General features: G+C 47.1%; 1 protein-coding gene across 1 annotated transcript in view; it reads left to right on the forward strand.

Moving 5' to 3' along the window:
• The first annotated feature begins 852 nt into the window (after positions 1–852).
• LOC120061689 (sodium-dependent neutral amino acid transporter SLC6A17-like) overlaps positions 853–20,488 on the forward strand; it is a 34,801-nt gene continuing 15,165 nt past the window's right edge. The window contains exons 1-3 of the mRNA XM_039011583.1: positions 853–1,150; positions 7,956–8,113; positions 18,562–18,691. Coding sequence (XP_038867511.1) covers positions 853–1,150; positions 7,956–8,113; positions 18,562–18,691 — 586 coding nt within the window. The remainder of the gene's footprint in view (positions 1,151–7,955; positions 8,114–18,561; positions 18,692–20,488) is intronic.

Here is a 20,488-nt window from a genome sequence, read left to right on the forward strand (position 1 = left end):
ACAGTGAATTATAAGTGAAATAATCTGTCTGTAAACAATTGTTGGAAAAATTACTTGTGTCATGCAGAAAGTAGATGTCCTAACCGACTTGCCAAAACTATAGTTTGTTAACAAGAAATTTGTGGAGTGGTTGAAAAACGAGTTTTAATGACTCCAACCTAAGTGTATGTAAACTTCCAACTTCAACTGTATAGCACAGACCCCTCCCCCCATCAGATGTACTGGCTAAACCAACAACATAGCATCCCTCTGAGGAAGGGACAGGAAAGGGGATACTGACTAGTCAAGCAGCCAGTCAGCTGACCACTCCAAGCAGCCAACCAACCAACCAGGGATTAGAGGGTTTTACACAGAGTCTCCCTCCACAAAGTTACATTCAGTTGCACAATGCGGTGAACTCAGGCGATTTCCATTCAGACTCAATTTCTAGACAAATCTCCTTTAGTTATTACATTAGACTTGGCATAATTAATGGGACTGACATAATACAGCTGAATCATGCTGAAATGTTAGGCTATTTGATCAAATCTACTGGAGTTTTAAAGAGCCCGTACAGGAGGGGGGAGGAGACTGCTGTGGATGGGGTGTCTGTATTTGTCTAGTTGCATAAGAAATGTCGCTGTAAATGATCTGTGTTTTAAGGCATATACAGAAGTTGTATTTCCAAATCTGATTGTTTAGGACATGGACAGATTTCTCAAACCAACTCGTAACTTGTCTCTTCACAGGTTCAAGACAAAAACCACCCCGCATTTTTACGCCTCTCTCTGTGGAATCTACCTTTTGACCATCTCTGACCCCTTCTGACATCTAACCCCTGACCGTAGACCCCCCTCACCATCCACCGCCACCATGCCTAAAAACAGCAAGGTGACCCTGGGACTCCCTAACAATGATCCCGTCACTGAGTCAGTGGCGGACCTCCTGACCCTGGCCGAGCCCCTGGACTATAAGAGCAGCCGGATGAGTATGGGTCTCAGCCCCGGGGCCCAGCCAGCCATGGGCAAGGGACTGCTACCTTCTCCAGGGGACGAGGAGGGGAGGCCAGCCTGGAACAGCAAGCTGCAGTACATCCTGGCCCAGGTTGGGTTCTCTGTGGGGCTGGGCAATGTCTGGAGGTTCCCCTACCTGTGTCAGAAGAACGGAGGAGGTGGGTAACGCTGGGGAATCTGGGTATTGTACTTAGTTACTGGTGGGGATTCTGGATAGTGTAGTCACAGGGGGGATATGGGTACCTTAGTCTTTGTCAGGATTATCTGTTGGGCTGGGAAACATTTGGAGGTTCCCCTACCTGTGTCACAAGAACAGAGGAGGTGGGTTCTGGGTATTGTAATCACTCTTGGAGTGGGGGGATATGGATACTGTTGTCACTAGTGGGGATTATGGATACTGTATTTTCGGTGGGGGTGGGCTTCCCTATAGGCCTCGTTATCGTATTGAGGTTCCTCTACCTAGGCCGGTAGAATGGAGGAGCTGGGTATTGTAGTCACCGGGGATTCTGGGTACTGTAGTCAATCTGCATACTGTAATTACTAGTGGTGATTTAGGGAACTCTGTGAAGCAGTTACTGTGTTATAATAATGATGATGATAATGACGATCGTGAAGACCCATGCTGTGTTTACTATGTATGTATCAGAACACGCTCATCCTTTACAGCTTTACAGTTACTGTGTTATAATAATGATGATGATAATGACGATCGTGAAGACCCATGCTGTGTTTACTATGTATGTATCAGAACACTCTCATCCTTTACAGCTTTACAAGGCTTGAGAAAATGCAGTTTGTTTTGATGTCACCAGTCACCCCAGGCTGGTGGATAAATGGTGGGGGGTAATTGGGGTAAGAGCATCACACATCTCTCGACTAGACGGGGTCATTGTTCTGGCAGACTGGACAGGTGTGAAATAGCAGACAGTTGTAGCTGTCACTGTTCACATTTTCTATGGTGTAGTAACAGGCAGAGTCAGGGAACATCCAATAGGTGACCCTGAGCATCTTGTTCACTTGTTGCAACAAGGATAAACATGGTGAAGTACTATAATACATTTGCCTTCACTGATATACTGCCCTTGGCTATACTAGTACTATAATACCCTAGTATCCCCTAGTACAGTGTTTCCCAAAATGCGAGGGGTTGGAAGGGGGGTGCGGGTCCCCCCTCCCCCTTAAAAGAAATGAATAAATAAATATATATATATACACTGCTCAAAAAAATAAAGGGAACACTAAAATAACACATCCTAGATCTGAATGAATGAACTATTCTTATTAAATACTTTTTTCTTTACATTTGAATGTGCTGACAACAAAATCACACAAAAATTATCAATGGAAATCAAATTTATCAACCCATGGAGGTCTGGATTTGGAGTCACACTCAAAATTAAAGTGGAAAACCACACTACAGGCTGATCCAACTTTGATGTAATGTCCTTAAAACAAGTCAAAATGAGGCTCAGTAGTGTGTGTGGCCTCCACGTGCCTGTTTGACCTCCCTACAACACCTGGGCATGCTCCTGATGAGGTGGAGGATGGTCTCCTGAGGGATCTCCTCCCAGAACTGGACTAAAGCATCCGCCAACTCCTGGACAGTCTGTGGTGCAACGTGGCGTTGGTGGATGGAGCGAGACATGATGTCCCAGATGTGCTCAATTGGATTCAGGTCTGGGGAACGGGCGGGCCAGTCCATAGCATCAATGCCTTCCTCTTGCAGGAACTGCTGACACACTCCAGCCACATGAGGTCTAGCATTGTCTTGCATTAGGAGGAACCCAGGGCCAACCGCACCAGCATATGGTCTCACAAGGGGTCTGAGGATCTCATCTCAGTAACTAATGGCAGTCAGGCTACCTCTGGCGAGCCCATGGAGGGCTGTGCGGCCCCCCAAAGAAATGCCACCCCACACCATGACTGACCCACCGCCAAACCGGTCATGCTGGAGGATGTTGCAGGCAGCAGAACGTTCTCCACGGCGTTTCCAGACTGTCACGTCTGTCACATGTGCTCAGTGTGAACCTGCTTTCATCTGTGAAGAGCACAGGGCGCCAGTGGCGAATTTGCCAATCTTGGTGTTCTCTGGCAAATGCCAAACGTCCTGCACGGTGTTGGGCTGTAAGCACAACCCCCACCTGTGGACGTCGGGCCCTCATACCACCCTCATGGAGTCTGTTTCTGACCATTTGAGCAGACACATGCACATTTGTGGCCTGCTGGAGGTCATTTTGCAGGGCTCTGGCAGAGCTCCTTCTGCTCCTTCTTGCACAAAGGCGGAGGTAGTGGTCCTGCTGCTGGGTTGTTGCCCTCCTACGGCCTCCTCCACGTCTCCTGATGTACTGGCCTGTCTCCTGGTAGCGCCTCCATGCTCTGGACACTACGCTGACAGACACAGCAAACCTTCTTGCCACAGCTCGCATTGATGTGCCATCCTGGATGAGCTCCACTACCTGAGCCACTTGTGTGGGTTGTAGACTCCGTCTCATGCTACCACTAGAGAGAAAGCACCGCCAGCATTCAAAAGTGACCAAAACATCAGCCAGGAAGCATAGGAACTGAGAAGTGGTCTGTGGTCACCACCTGCAGAACCACTCCTTTATTGGGGGTGTCTTGCTAATTGCCTATAATTTCCACCTGTTGTCTTTTCCATTTACACAACAGCATGTGAAATTTATTGTCAATCAGTGTTGCTTCCTAAGTGGACAGTTTGATTTCACAGAAGTGTGATTGACTTGGAGTCACATTGTGTTGTTTAAGTGTTCCCTTTATTTTTTTGAGCAGTGTATTAGGGTTACATACAGTATATACATACAGTAGCAGTCAAAGGTTTGGACACACCTACTCATTCAAGGGTTTTTCTTTATTTTTACTATTTTCTACATTGTAGAGTAATAGTGAAGACATCAAAACTATGAAATAACACATATGGAATCATGTAGTAATTCAAAAAGTGTTAAAAAAAAGTGAATTTATTTTATCTTTGAGATTCTTCAAAGTACCCACCCTTTGCCTTGATGACATATTTGCACACTCTTGGCATTCTCTCAACCAGCTTCACCTGGAATGCTTTTCCAACAGTCTTGAAGGAGTTCCCACATATGCTGAGCACTTGTTGGCTGCTTTTCCTTCACTCTGCGGTCCAACTCATCCCAAACCATCTCAATTGTGTTGAGGTTGGGTGATTGTGGAGGCCATGTCATCTGATGCAGCACTCCACCATTCTCCTTTTTGGTCAAATAGCCCTTACACAGCCTGGAGGTGTGTTGGGTCATTGTCCTGTTGAAAAACAAATGATAGTCCCACTAAGCGCAAACCAGATGGGATGGCGTATCGCTGCAGAATGCTGTGATAGCCATGCTGGTTAAGTGTGCCTTGAATTCTAAATAAATCACAGACAGTGTCACCAGCAAAGCACCCCTACACCATCACACCTCCTCCTCCATGCTTCATGGTGGGAACCATACATGCGTAGATCATCCGTTCACCTACTCTGCGTCTCACAAAGAGTGGTTGGAACTAAAAATCTCAAATTTGGACACATCAGACAAAAGGACAGATTTCCACCGGTCTAATTTCCATTTTTCGTGTTTCTTGGCCAAAACAAGTCTGTTTTTCTTATTGGTGTCCTTTAGTAGTGGTTTCTTTGCAGCAATTTGGCCATGAAGTCTTCTCTGAACAGTTGTTGAGATGTGTATTTTATTTGTGAAGCATTTATTTGGGCTCCAATCTGAGGTGCAGTTATCTCTAATTAACTTATCCTCTGCAGCAGAGGTAACTCTGGGTCTTCCTTTCCTGTGGCGGTCCTCGTGAGAGCCAGTTTCATCATAGCGCTTCATGGTTTTTGCGACTGCGCTTGAAGAAACTTTGAAAGTTCTTGAAATCTTCCGGATTGACTGACCTTCATGTCTTAAAGTAATGATGGACTGTCGTTTCTCTTATCTTATTTGAGCTGTTCTTGCCAGAATATGGACTTGGTCTTTTACCAAATAAGGCTATATTCTGTATACCACCCCAACCCTGTCACAACACTCAATGCAGCTTCAAATGCATTAAGAAGGAAAGAAATTCCTGTTATTTGAAATGCATTCCAGGTGACTACATCATTTAGCTGGTTGAGACATTGCCAAGAGTGTGCAAAGCTGTCATCAAGGAAAAGGGTGGCTACTTTGAAGAATCTCAAATATAGAATATATATTTTGATTTGTTTAACACTCTTTTGGTATTACGTGATTCCATGTGTTTTATTTCCTAGTTTTGATGTCTTCACTATTATTCTACAATGTATAAAATAGTAAAAATAAAGAAAAACCCTTAAATGAGTAGGTGTTCTAAATCTTTTGACCGGTAGTGTATATATGTATACTTTTTTTTAAAGGAACTCATTCTGGCGTTCAACTTACTCTTGAAAGTCATAATAGTAGAATGCCATTTCTAAACGGTTGTGTCCCAGTGAAACCTGACACCATGGTAACCTGTAACCTCCAGGCCTCCAAGTCCAGGCTTGTCCTAGTGATGATTGATTCTGATGCTCCTTGACAACCTATTTGTGTGTATCCTCTCTCTTCCTCTCCTCTCCCCGCTCTCTCTCTCTCTCTCTCTCTCTCTCTCTCTCTCTCTCTCTCTCTCGCTCTCTCTTGCTCTCTCTCTCTCTCTCTCTCTCTCCTCCTCTCTTCTCTCTCTCTCTTCCTCTCTTCTCTCTCTCTCTCTCTCTCTCTCTCTCTCTCTCTCCCCTATATCCCCTCTCTCCTCCTCTCTCCTCTCTCTCTCTCTATTTCTCTCCTCTCTCTCTCTCTCTCTCTCTCTCTCTCTCTCTCTCTCTCTCTCTCTCTCTCTCTCTCTCTCTCTCTCTCTCTCTCTCTCTCTCTCTCTCTCTCTCTCTCTCGCTCTCTCTTGCTCTCTCTCTCTCTCTCCTCCTCTCTTCTCTCTCTCTCTTCCTCTCTTCTCTCTCTCTCTCTCTCTCTCTCTCTCTCTCTCTCTCTCTCTCTCTCTCTCTCTCTCTCTCTCTCTCTCTCTCTCTCTCTCTCTCTCTCTCCCCTATATCCCCCTCTCTCCTCCTCTCTCCTCTCTCTCTCTCTATTTCTCTCCCCTATATCTCCCTCTCTCTCACTCTCTTCATCCTTTCCCTCCTCCTTTGTGTTCTCTCTATTCTATTTCCTTTTGATGAAAGGCCAGTAGAGAGGACATTGAACAAAGGCTACAATATTACAGTGCTCTATTACAGCAGCAAAAAGCACCACTATATTATAAGCCCTCCATCAAAATAATTGTGTTCCAAAGAGAAAAGAGCATTATAAACCTGAAGGGCTTTTCTCTCTGCTGTGTTTGCATCCGCACAACCAGTCCAGGCCTCCTGGTCCCAGGTGTGTTATTACTGGGATTTGCTACCTGGTCTCCTGGAATAGCAGCAGCACGTGAGAGTTGGCTTGCAGCCAAGGTTGTGTTGATTGGGGTATTCATTAGGGGGAAAATGTGTTGTTTGTAAGTGCATGATGATGCTATGTGTGCTCAGTGGAGCTAAAAGAGGGAGAGTAGAGATGTACAGTTTAGTGCAAGACAGAGGGAGACAGGAAGTGGTGAGGCTGCAGAAGACCGAGAGAGACAGGAAGTGGTGAGGCTGCAGAAGACAGAGAGAGACAGTAAGTGGTGAGGCTGCAGAAGACAGAGAGAGACAGGAAGTGGTGAGGCTGCAGAGGTAGGATAATATCAAATCAAAATCAAATACATTTATTTATATAGCCCTTCTTACATCAGCTGACATCTAAGTGCTGTACAGAAACCCAGCCTAAAACCCCAAACAGCAAGCAATGCAGGTGTAGAAGCACTGTGGCTAGAAAAAACTCCCTAGTAAGGCCAAAACCTAGGAAGAAACCTAGAGAGGAACCAGGCTATGAGGGGTGGCCAGTCCTCTTCTGGCTGTGCCGGGTGGAGATTATAACAGAACATGGCCAAGATGTTCAAATGTTCATAAATGACCAGCATGGTCAAAAAATAATAATCACTGTAGTTGTCGAGGGTGCAGCAAGTCAGCACCTCAGGAGTAAATGTCAGTTGGCTTTTCATAGCCGATCATTAAAAGTATCTCTACCGCTCCTGCGGTCTCTAGAGAGTTGAAAACAGCAGGTCTGGGACAGGTAGCACGTCCGGTGAACAGGCCAGGGTTCCAAAGCCGCAGGCAGAACAGTTGAAACTGGAGCAGCAGCACGGCCAGGTGAACTGCGGACAGCAAGGAGTCATCATGCCAGGTAGTCCTGGGGCATGGTCCTAGGGCTCAGGTCCTCTGATAGAGAGAAAGAAAGAAAGAGAGAAAGAGAGAATTAGAATTAGAAAGAGCATACTTAAGTTCACACAGGACACCGGATAAGACAGGAGAAATACTCCAGATATAACAGACTGACCCTATCCCCCCGACACATAAACTACTGCAGCATAAATACTGGAGGCTGAAACAGGAGGGGTCAGGAGACACTGTGGCCCCATCCGATGATACCCCCGGATAGAGCCAACCAGGCAGGATATAACCCCACCCACTTTTCCAAAGCACAGCCCCCACACCACTAGAAGGATATCTTCAACCACCAACTTACCATCCTGAGACAAGGCCGAGTATAGCCCACAAAGATCTCCGCCACGGCACAACCCAAGGGGGGGCGCTAACCCAGACAGGAAGACCACGTCAGCGACTCAACCCCCTCAAGTGACGCACCCCTTCTAGGGACGGCATGACCATGACAAACCAGTCTGTCTTTCTTTGGTTTGCTTGAGATATTTCTGTCAATATGAAATATAGTGTGCTAGCCTTTTCTTTCCATCCAGAAGGCTGCTTCAATTTTACCTTTACTGACTTGTAACTAACCTTCTTTCTCTTCATTCTCCCTCTCCTTCCTCTTTCTTCCACTTCTCCTTCCCTTTCGCTCTTCCCCTCCTCCACCCCCTCCTCCCACCCCCCTCCTCTCTCAGGTGCGTACCTGGTCCCGTACTTCATCCTCCTCATCCTCATCGGGATCCCTCTGTTCTTCCTGGAACTGGCGGTGGGACAGAGGATTAGGAGAGGCAGCATCGGGGTGTGGAACTACGTTTACCCTCAGCTAGGAGGCATCGGGGTCTCCAGTCTAATGGTGAGAGGCTTGCACACACACTAAAGGACAGTGGTGGTCATGAAATTTTGTCAGCCGGTGAATGTCATGCAAATAACTGCTGGTCTCATGGTACTTGACCTTTAATTAAAATAAACACATTTAGCATCTCTAGGCTTTGAGCCACTGATGCGGAACATGGAACATCTACATTTCAAAAAGTCTAATACATCCATTTGAATATAGCCAACACCATCACACAATAAATCCATTATTTATTTTAGGCAGGTTTAAAGAAATTTTATGATATGAATTTTTTTAAACTTATTTCAGAAGAACAGAATAGCATATTCTGAGACGACCTTATGTTAGGCCCTGATCTACGGCTATGCCATAGGCTGTGGGCTACTTTAGTTAACTTAGCAGACAAGATTTGCTTATAATTCCTGTGGTACTATTTTATAATAATAAGAATACAATTGAACATAGTTGAATAAAATATAAATTATATTTTTCCCAAATGATTTCCGAGGGAATGCACACATTCATTGGGCGGCAGGTAGCCTAGTGGTTTGATCGTTGGACTAGTAATCAAAAGATTGCAAGATCGAATCTCTGAGCTGACAAGGTAAAAATATGTCGTTCTGCCCCTGAACAAGGCATTTAACCCGCTGTTCCTTGGCTGTCATTTAAAATAAGAATCTGTTCTTAACGGACTTGCTTAGTTAAATAAAGGTAAGAACAATTTGGCTATTCTGTATTGAACGGTTAACAATGAAATGGGTCCTCATATTTATTTATGCAATATGTTTTGACATTCTAAGGTTGCATGATGCGATTTTAATGATTTGAAAAAAGTAGGATGAAAGGCCTGTTTATTGAGCAGGCTGCACACACTTCATCAGTCTCTCAATCACAATTTGACAAGCACTTGATAATATTCTCACCCATCAGACTATTCTCAATTTATTCTGGTCTTTAATATAGCCTACTAATATACAGTACCAGTCAAAAGTTTGGACACAGCTACTCATTCAAGGGTTTCTTTATTTTTACTATTTTCTACATTGTAGAATTATCATGACACAAGGTGAGACCCAGATGCAGACACAGGAGGCTGATGGTTGGAGTCTTACAATGTTTATTAATCCAAAAGGAGAAGGCAAGAGAATGGTCATGGACAGGCAAAAGGGTCAAAACCAGATCAGAGTCCAAGAGGTACAGAGTGGCAGGCTCGTGGACAAGGCAGGCAGAATGGTCAGGCAGGCACAAAGTTCAGAAACAGGCAAGGGTCAAAACCAGGAGGATTAGAAAAAGGAGAAATGCAAAAAGCAGGAGAACGTCAAAAACACTGGTTGACTTGGAAACATACAAGACCAACTGGCACAGAGAGACAGGAAACACAGGGATAAATACACTGGGGAAAATCAGCGACACCTGGAGGGGGTGGAGATAATCACATGGACAGGTGAAACAGATCAGGGCTGTCTGTCTCTCTGTGCCAGTTTGTCTTGTATGTTTCCAAGTCAACCAGTGTTTTTCACAAGAATCATAGGGAAGACATCAAAACTATGAAATGACACATATGGAATCATGTAGTAACCAAAAAAGTGTTAAACAAATCAAAGTATATTTTAGATTTTAGATTCTTCAAAGTAGCCACCCTTTGCCTTGATAAAAGCTTTGCACACTCTTGGTAAAAAACTCGGCTCCATCCTTCATTGAGGCAGATGGCTTGTTCCTAACAAAACCCTTTGATATTGCCAACCACTTTAATAACTTTTTTGTTGACAAGATTAGCAAACGTAGGCCTGACATGCAAACAACAAATGCTAAGCCTTCATATTCATACATAATGGATCAAATAATGAAGACAAGCACTGTAGTTTTGAGTTCTATAAAGTGGGTGTGGAAGAGGTGAAACAATTGTAGCTGTCTATAAATGAGGACAAACCACCTGGTACTGTCACGCCCTGACCGTAGATTGCTTTGTATGTTTCTATTTTTAGTTTGGTCAGGGTGTGATGTGGGTGGGTATTCTATGTTGTAGGTCTAGGTTTTCTGTTTCTATGTGTTTGGCCTGGTATGGTTCTCAATCAGAGGCAGCTGTCTATCGTTGTCTCTGATTGAGAGCCATACTTAGGTAGCCTGTTTTCCCACTTGTGTTTGTGGGTGGTTATTTTCTGGTTAGTTTTTGTTGCACCTGTCAGAACTGTTCGTTGGTCGTTTTGTTGTTTTTGTTCGTGTATTCATTTTTGATTAAAAGTATTATGGATACGCTGCACTTTGGTCCTCCTCTCCTTCTCCCGACAACTTTCGTTACAGGTACCGACAACCTGGATTGTAAATTGCTGAGGTTGGTATCGGAATACATTGTGACTCCTGTTTACCACATCTTCACTTTAAGCCTACATTTAGGACGGTGTGTGCTCTCAGACATGGAGGGGGTCAAAGGTCATTCCACTACCCAAGAATAGCAAAGCATCATTTAATGGTTCAAACAGTCAACCAATCAGCTTGTTACAAGTGCTTAGCAAACTTTTGGAAAAAATTGTGTTTGATGAAATAAAAAGTTATTTTACAGAAAACAAATTAACAACAGACTTTCAGCATGCTTATACGGAAGGGCACTCAACATGCTCGGCACTGACACAATTGACTGATTGGCTGAAAGACATTAATAGCTTTTTTGTTAGCTTTTGATGTTATTGTTCATAACCTATTGCTGAAAAATCCATGACATGGAACTTTCAAAAAAATATATTTCACCTTTATTCACCTTTACCTTTATTTAACCAGGTAGGCCAGTTGAGAACAAGTTCTCATTTACAATTGCGACCTGGCCAAGATAAAGCAAAGCAGTTCGACACATACAACAACACAGAGTTACACATGGAGTAAAACAAACATACAGTCAATAATACAGTAGAAAAATAGTCTATATACAATGTGAGCAAATGAGGTGAGATAAGGGAGGTAAAGGCAAAAAAAAGGCCATGGTGGCGAAGTAAATACAATATAGCAAGTAAAACACTGAAATGGTTGATTTGCAGTGGAAGAATGTGCAAAGTAGAAATAGAAAAAATGGGGTGCAAAGGAGCAAAATAAATAAATACAGTAGGGTAAGAGGTAGTTGCTAAATTATAGATGGGCTATGTACAGGTGCATTAATCTGTGAGCTGCTCTGACAGCTGGTGCTTAAAGCTAGTGAGGGAGATAAGTGTTTCCAGTTTCAGAGATTTTTGTAGTTCGTAGTTCGTTCCAGTCATTGGCAGCAGAGAACTGGAAGGAGAGGCGGCCAAAGGAGGAATTGGTTTTGGGGGTGACCAGAAAGATATACCTGCTGGAGCGCGTGCTACAGGTGGGTGCTGCTATGGTGACCAGCGAGCTGAGATAAGGGGGGACTTTACCTAGCAGGGTCTTGTAGATGACCTGGAGCCAGTGGATTTGGCGACGAGTATGAAGCGAGGGCCAGCCAACGAGAGCGTACAGGTTGCAGTTGTGGGTAGTATATGGGGCTTTGATGACAAAACGGATGGCACTGTGATAGACTGCATCCAATTTATTGAGGTGGGTATTGGAGGCTATTTTGTAAATGACATCGCCGAAGTCGAGGATCGGTAGGATGGTCAGTTTTACGAGGGTATGTTTGCCAGCATGAGTGAAGGATGCTTTGTTGCGAAATAGGAAGCCAATTCTAGATTTAACTTTGGATTGGAGATGTTTGATGTGAGTCTGGAAGGATAGTTTACAGTCTAACCAGACACCTAGGTATTTGTAATTGTCCACATATTCTAAGTCAGAACCGTCCAGAGTAGTGATGCTGGACGAGCGGGCAGGTGCAGGCAGCGATCAGTTGAATAGCATGCATTTAGTTTTACTTGTATTAAAGAGCAGTTGGAGGCCACGGAAGGAGAGTTGTATGGCATTGAAGCTCGCCTGGAGGGTTGTTATCACAGTGTCCAAAGAAGGGCCAGAAGTATACAGAATGCCATCCCAGGTAACTCAAGCTAGCAATACAACCAGATTAAAAACCAGATAAAATAACATTTTACTGCACAAAGGGGACTGTGAAGAGACACTGCCATTTTATATATATTTTATTGTAATTTGCCCTGTATTATGTATGTATTAGACCTAGATATTGTGTGTATGTATTAAATGTATGTATTTCAGTCTTTGACTAATAGTGTTCTGTACAATGTATTATGTCATGTTTCATGTGGACCCCAAGAAGAGTACGGCTAATGGGGATCCTAATAAGTAGAAAATGCCAAATATGCCTTCTGGCAACACAAGAATAGAATAGTTTATTGTTCTCCAATGAGCAGCCAGGTCTGTCCCAAACATATACCATTAACCAGGACATTAAACAACAGTTTTGATGTCATTGTCTCAGTTTACCTGACAGACGTGTGGTCTGATGAAACGTTTTGCACAGCGTCCCTCAGAAGGCCTACCCACATTAGTGTCTCTAGAGAGTTCAAAGTGGACTGACATACAGACGTCAGCACTACCAGTCGCTTTCATCTGCCAAATGTCACACTCCTCCATCCTCAGTACTCTCAGGCTTCTGTCCAGGAGAAGATGTGTGCTGTGGATGTCAAATGTCCCACTCCTCCATCCTCAGTACTCTCAGGCTTCTGTCCAGGAGAAGATGTGTGCTGTGGATGTCAAATGTCCCACTCCTCCATCCTCAGTACTCTCAGGCTTCTGTCCAGGAGAAGATGTGTGCTGTGGATGTCTATGTTGACTTTAGATCTCAGGTCACTCACCACAATCACATCTGCTATGTCTACAGTCAGCCAGCCAGCCAGTCAGTCAGCGGGTCAGTCAGCCAGCCAGTCAGTCAGTGAGTCAGTCAGCCAAACAGTCAGTGAGTCAGCCAACGAGTTAGTCATCTAGTGAGTCAGTCAGCCAGTGAGCCAGCCAGCCAGTCAGTCAGCCAGCCAGCCAGTCAGTCAGCGAGTCAGTCAGCCAAACAGTCAGTGAGTCAGCCAACGAGTTAGTCATCTAGTGAGTCAGTCAGCCAGTGAGTCAGTCAGCCAGCCAGCCAGTCAGTCAGTCAGCCAGCCAGTCAGTCAGCGAGTCAGTCAGCCAAACAGTCAGTGAGTCAGTCAGCGAGTTAGTCATCTAGTGAGTCAGTCAGCCAATGAGTCAGTCAGCCAGTCAGTCTGTAGTCAGCCAGTCAGTCTGTAGTCAGCCAGTCAGTCAGTGAGTCAGTCAGCCAGTCAGTCTGTAGTCAGCCAGTCAGTCTGTAGTCAGCCAGTCAGTCAGTGAGTCAGCCAAACAGTCAGTCAGCCAGTGAGTCAATCAGCCAGTGAGTCAGTCAGTGAGTCAATCAGTCAGTCAGTCAGACTAGATCTCAGGGCACTCACCACACATCTGCTACAGCCAGCTAGTCAGTCAGTCAGTGAGTCACTCAGTGAGTCAGTCAGTAAGTCAGTGAGTCTTGGGCCAATCAGTCAGTGAGTCAGTGAGTGACTCAGTGAGTAAGTCAGTCAGTGACACAGTCAATCAGTCAGTGAGTCAGTCAGTCAGTCAGCCAGTGAGTAAGTCAGTCACTCAGCGAGTCAGTCAGTAAGTTAATCAGCCAGTCAGTCAGACTTTAGATCTCAGGCTACTCACCACGCTCACATCTGCTACAGCCAGTCAGTCAGTATTTTAGTCAGTCAGTGAGTCAGTCAGTCAGTGACACAGTCAGTCTGTAGTCAGTCAGTCAGCCATTCAGCCAGTCAGTCAGTCAGTCAGTCTGTAGTCAGTCTGTAGTCAGTCAGTCAGTCAGTCAGTCAGTCAGTGACTCAGTCAGTCAGTCAGTCTGCAGTCAGTCAGTATGTAATAGCTAGCATACCAATGAAGCATTGTATTGGGCATGCATCTTAGAATGAAGCATTGTATTTGGCATGCATTCTAAGTAGTATTCTACTATAGCTATTGGAGAGGCGTGGGGGTTGAGGCAGTGAGGTGTGAGGCGTGATGGTTGAGGTGTGAGGGTCGAGGCGTGAGGGCTTGAGGCAGTGAGGTGTGAGGGTTGAGGCGTGAGGGTTGAGGCGTAATGGTTGAGACGTGAGGGTTGAGGCGTGAGGTTTGAGGCGTGAGGCATGAGTCAGTGAGGGTTTCAGGCATGATGGTTGAGACGTGAGGGTTGAGGCGTGAGGTTTGAGGCGTGAGGCATGAGTCAGTGAGGGTTTCAGGCATGATGGTTGAGACGTGAGGCGTGAGGGTTTCAGGCAGGCTGGATGGATCTGGATGTTTATGTACCCACACTAGCATACCACTTAGAAAGAGGCAATGTATTGAGCATGCATTCTAAATAATATGCAATGCCAGTATGTATACTACAGTCAGTCCCTCAGACCCTGAGATGATGAGGCGTTAGGCAGACTGGATGGCTCTGTAACAATATTCATACTAGCCTACCACTTAGAATGGCACCATTATGCTCCTACTGATATTAGAATGTAACCACCGCAGTCGATAAATCCGTCCAGCAGGCCCTGCTGCAGAGGCAGATAGACAGTCAGCCAGGCCCTGCTGCAGAGACAGATAGACAGTCAGCCAGGCTCTGCTGCAGAGGCAGATAGACAGTCAGCCAGGCCCTGCTGCAGAGGCAGATAGACAGTCAGCCAGGCCCTGTTGCAGAGGCAGATAGACAGTCAACCAGGCTCTGCTGCAGAGACAGATAGACAGTCAGCCAGGCTCTGCTGCAGAGATGGATAGACAGTCAGCCAGGCTCTGCTGCAGAGATAGATAGACAGTCAGTCAGGCCCTGCTGCAGAGACAGATAGACAGTCAGCCAGGCTCTGCTGCAGAGACAGATAGACAGTCAGCCAGGCCCTGCTGCAGAGATAGATAGACAGTCAGTCAGGCCCTGCTGCAGAGACAGATAGACAGTCAGCCAGGCTCTGCTGCAGAGACAGATAGACAGTCAACCAGGCCCTGCTGCAGAGACAGATAGACAGTCAGCCAGGCCCTGCTGCAGAGACAGATAGACAGTCAGCCAGGCTCTGCTTCAGAGGCAGATAGACAGTCAGCCAGGCCCTGCTGCAGAGGCAGATAGACAGTCAGCCAGGCCCTGCTGCAGAGATAGATAGACAGTCAACCAGGCCCTGCTGCAGAGACAGATAGACAGTCAACCAGGCCCTGCTGCAGAGACAGATAGATAGTCAGCCAGGCCCTGCTGCAGACACAGATAGACAGTCAGCCAGGCCCTGCTGCAGAGGCAGATAGACAGTCAACCAGGCCCTGCTGCAGAGGCAGATAGACAGTCAACCAGGCCCTGCTGCAGAGGCAGATAGACAGTCAAGCAGGCCCTGCTGCAGAGGCAGATAGATAGACAGTCAGCCAGGCCCTGCTGCAGAGGCAGATAGATAGACAGTCAGCCAGGCCCTGCTGCAGAGGCAGATAGACAATCAGCCAGGCCCTGCTGCAGAGATAGATAGACAGTCAGCCAGGCTCTGCTGCAGAGACAGATAGACAGTCAGCCAGGCCCTGCTGCAGAGACAGATAGACAGTCAGCCAGGCCCTGCTGCAGAGACAGATAGACAGTCCAGCAGGCCCTGTTGCAGAGATAGATAGACAGTCAGCCAGGCCCTGTTGCAGAGATAGATAGACAGTCAGCCAGGCCCTGCTGCAGAGATAGATAGTCAGCCAGGCTCTGCTTCAGAGGCAGATAGACAGTCAGCCAGGCTCTGCTGCAGCAGCAGATAGACAGTCAGCCAGGCTCTGCTTCAGAGGGAAATAGACAGTCAGCCAGGCCCTGCTGCAGAGGGAAATAGACAGTCAGTCAGGCCCTGCTGCAGAGGGAAATAGACAGTCAGTCAGGCCCATGTAGCCTGGGACAATGAAGGTTGAGGCAGGCTGGCTGGATTAAGGCTGGCGGGATGTAGCCTGGGACATTGAGGGTTGAGGCAGGCTGGAAGTAACCTGGGACAGTGAGGGTTGAGGCAGGCTGGATGTAACCTGGGACAGTGAGGGTTGAGGCAGGCTGGAAGTAACCTGGGACAGTGCGGGTTGAGGCAGGCTGGAAGTAACCTGGGACAGTGAGGGTTGAGGCAGGCTGGAAGTAACCTGGGACAGTGAGGGTTGAGGCAGGCTGGAAGTAACCTGGGACAGTGAGGGTTGAGGCAGGCTGGATGTAACCTGGGACAGTGAGGGTTGAGGCAGGCTGGAAGTAACCTGGGACAGTGAGGGTTGAGGCAGGCTGGAAGTAACCTGGGACAGTGAGGGTTGAGGCAGGCTGGAAGTAACCTGGGACAGTGAGGGTTGAGGCAGGCTGGAAGTAACCTGGGACAGTGAGGGTTGAGGAGGCAGGCTGGAAGTAACCTGGGACAGTGAGGGTTGAGGCAGGCTGGAAGTAACCTGGGACAGTGAGGGTTGAGGCAGGCTGGAAGTAACCTGGGACAGTGAGGGTTGTGGCAGGCTGGAAGTAACCTGGGACAGTGAGGGTTGAGGCAGGCTGGGAGTAACCTGGGACAGTGAGGGTTGAGGCAGGCTGGAAGTAACCTGGGACAGTGAGGGTTGAGGCAGGCTGGAAGTAACCTGGGACAGTGAGGGTTGAGGCAGGCTGGAAGTAACCTGGGACAGTGAGGGTTGAGGCAGGCTGGAAGTAACCTGGGACAGTGAGGGTTGAGGCAGGCTGGAAGTAACCTGGGACAGTGAGGGTTGAGGCAGGCTGGAAGTAACCTGGGACAGTGAGGTTTGTGGCAGGCTGGAAGTAACCTGGGACAGTGAGGGTTGAGGCAGGCTGGAAGTAACCTGGGGCAGTGAGGGTTGTGGCAGGCTGGAAGTAACCTGGGACAGTGAGGGTTGTGGCAGGCTGGGAGTAACCTGGGACAGTGAGGGTTGAGGCAGGCTGGGAGTAACCTGGGACAGTGAGGGTTGAGGCAGGCTGGGAGTAACCTGGGACAGTGAGGGTTGAGGCAGGCTGGAAGTAACCTGGGACAGTGAGGGTTGAGGCAGGCTGGGAGTAACCTGGGACAGTGAGGGTTGAGGCAGGCTGGGAGTAACCTGGGACAGTGAGGGTTGAGGCAGGCTGGAAGTAACCTGGGACCGTGAGGGTTGAGGCAGGCTGGATGTAACCTGGGACAGTGAGGGTTGAGGCAGGCTGGAAGTAACCTGGGACAGTGAGGGTTGAGGCAGGCTGGAAGTAACCTGGGGCAGTGAGGGTTGAGGCAGGCTGGAAGTAACCTGGGACAGTGAGGGTTGAGGCAGGCTGGGAGTAACCTGGGACAGTGAGGGTTGAGGCAGGCTGGGAGTAACCTGGGACAGTGAGGGTTGTGGCAGGCTGGAAGTAACCTGGGACAGTGAGGGTTGAGGCAGGCTGGAAGTAACCTGGGACAGTGAGGGTTGAGGCAGGCTGGATGTAACCTGGGACAGTGAGGGTTGAGGCAGGCTGGGAGTAACCTGGGACAGTGAGGGTTGAGGCAGGCTGGAAGTAACGTGGGACAGTGAGGGTTGAGGCATGCTGGAAGTAACCTGGGACAGTGAGGGTTGAGGCAGGCTGGAAGTAACCTGGGACAGTGAGGGTTGAGGCAGGCTGGAAGTAACCTGGGACAGTGAGGGTTGAGGCAGGCTGGAAGTAACCTGGGACAGTGAGGGTTGAGGAGGCAGGCTGGAAGTAACCTGGGACAGTGAGGGTTGAGGCAGGCTGGAAGTAACCTGGGACAGTGAGGGTTGAGGCAGGCTGGATGTAACCTGGGACAGTGAGGGTTGAGGCAGGCTGGGAGTAACCTGGGACAGTGAGGGTTGAGGCAGGCTGGAAGTAACGTGGGACAGTGAGGGTTGAGGCAGGCTGGAAGTAACCTGGGACCGTGAGGGTTGAGGCAGGCTGGATGTAACCTGGGACAGTGAGGGTTGAGGCAGGCTGGAAGTAACCTGGGACAGTGAGGGTTGTGGCAGGCTGGATGTGGCACCAGGAACTCTGCTCTGCTCTAGAGCTATAAATACATAGAGGCCTAGAACACACAGAGGACTTCAATTATTCAGAGAAACTTCAGCTGTGGGCTGCCTGAGTGTCTGGGAGTGAATCACAGAGAAAAGCCGATTCATATGATAGCATGTCCTGTGTAGCTTACTGTTGTCGGCCAAGAAAGCCATATGTATGTGTAACCAGCTAGACTACACCACCGTTTGGTTGATGGAAACTCTGAAATGCTATGGGTTTCCCAAAACAGAGCACTATCACATAGAAATACACCACAAAACAAAAATTGTAGTTTGAGCAATGACAGACATTTCTTGGAAGACCTAAGGATTGTTCTACCTCCCTCTGTCTCTCTCCTGTCTCTCTCTGTCTCTCTCCTGTCTCTCTCCTGTCTCTCTCCTGTCTCTCTCCTGTCTCTCTCCTGTCTCTCTCTGTCTCTCTCCTCTCCTGTCTCTCTCCTGTCTCTCTCCTGTCTCTTTCTGTCTCTCTCGGTCTCTCTCCTGTCTCCTGTCTCTCTCCTGTCTCTCTCCTGTCTCTCTCCTGTCTCTCTCCTGTCTCTCTCCAGGTGTGTGGCTTCGTGGGCCTGTACTACAACGTGATTATCGGCTGGAGTATCTTCTACTTCTTCCAGTCCTTCCAGTACCCGCTGCCCTGGGCAGAGTGCCCCATCAGGGTGGTCAACGGCAGCCAAGCCAGTAAGTTCACACAAGCAGCACAGTTTAGAACAGTACAGCAAAGGAGAACACAGCGTAGCATCCTGTAGTACAACACAGTACATTATCCTGTAGTACAACACAGTACATTATCATGTAGTACAACACAGTACAGCATCCTGTAGTACAACACAGTACAGCATCCTGTAGTACAACACAGTACAGCATCCTGTAGTACAACACAGTACAGCATCCTGTAGTACAACACAGCGTAGCATCCTGTAGTACAACACAGTACAGCATCCTGTAGTACAACACAGTACATTATCATGTAGTACAACACAGTACAGCATCCTGTAGAACAACACAGTACAGCATCCTGTAGTACAACACAGTACAGCATCCTGTAGTACAACACAGTACAGCATCCTGTAGTACAACACAGTACAGCATCCTGTAGTACAACACAGCGTAGCATCCTGTAGTACAACACAGTACAGCATCCTGTAGTACAACACAGTACAGCATCCTGTAGTACAACACAGTACAGCATCCTGTAGTACAACACAGTACAGCATCCTGTAGTACAACACAGTACAGCATCCTGTAGTACATAATACAACACAGTACAGCATCCTGTAGTACAACACAGTACAGCATCCTGTAGTACAACACAGTATAGCATCCTGTAGTACAACACAGTACAGCATCCTGTAGTACAACACAGTACGTCATATGACATCACAGCACGTTACATGACATCACATCACGTCATATGACATCACGTCATATGTCATCACATCATGGAATATAACATCACAGCATGTCATATGACATCACAGCACATCATATAACATCACAGAACATATAACACCACAGCACAGCACGTCATATGACATCACAGCACGTCATATGACATCACAGCAAGTCATATGACATCACAGCACGTCATATAACATCACAGCACATCATATAACACCACAGCACAGCACATCATATGACATCACATCACGTCATATGACATCACATCACGTCATATGACATCACAGCACATCATATGACATCACAGCATGTCATATGACATCACAGAACATCATATAACATCACAGGACGTCATATGACATCACGTCATATCACATCACGTCATATAACATCACATCACGTCATATGACATCACAGCACATCATATGACATCACATCATGTCATATGACATCACGTCATATCACGTCATATGACATCACAGGACGTCATAGGACGTCATATAACATCATGGTACATAAATGTCAAACACTGCAGTACAGCTGAATACACCACACTACGTTACATTTTGCTACATTGGCCTACTGTAGTTTTCCATTCACTGTGCCTGCTCAGTACTGTATAGTCAACAATACATTACATCAAATAATACGATGTTTTACTGACACATATAGTGAACAGCTGGTAATATGCTGGTTGAGCAGAGAGAGGATGAGGTGGGATGCAGTCAGAACAGAGCTGGGATGGCCCTATACTTAATCTGATCTAAGAGGGTAGGTGTGGTGCTGCATACTGTCAGGGGGTATGGCCCAGTCTCTGAGTACACAGCATGCCCTGCGATGACGGCAGGCAGCACATAGCGATCCAGACAGAGTCAGGGACCTTGCGTCAGCATTAGCTCGCATTAGCTCCTCCACTCACCTTATGTTAGCATGCTAGTCTTAGGTCCCACACTGACCTTATGTTAGCGTTATGTTAGCATGCTAGTCTAGAGCTCCCACAGCGACCTCTATGCAGATATTAACCATTGGCCGCTATGTATACTTCACAGCTGTATATTTCTTACTTTCTCCCCCCTC

The sequence above is a fragment of the Salvelinus namaycush genome, chromosome 16 (assembly GCF_016432855.1).
Source record: "Salvelinus namaycush isolate Seneca chromosome 16, SaNama_1.0, whole genome shotgun sequence".
NCBI classification, from domain to species: Eukaryota; Metazoa; Chordata; class Actinopteri; order Salmoniformes; family Salmonidae; genus Salvelinus; species Salvelinus namaycush.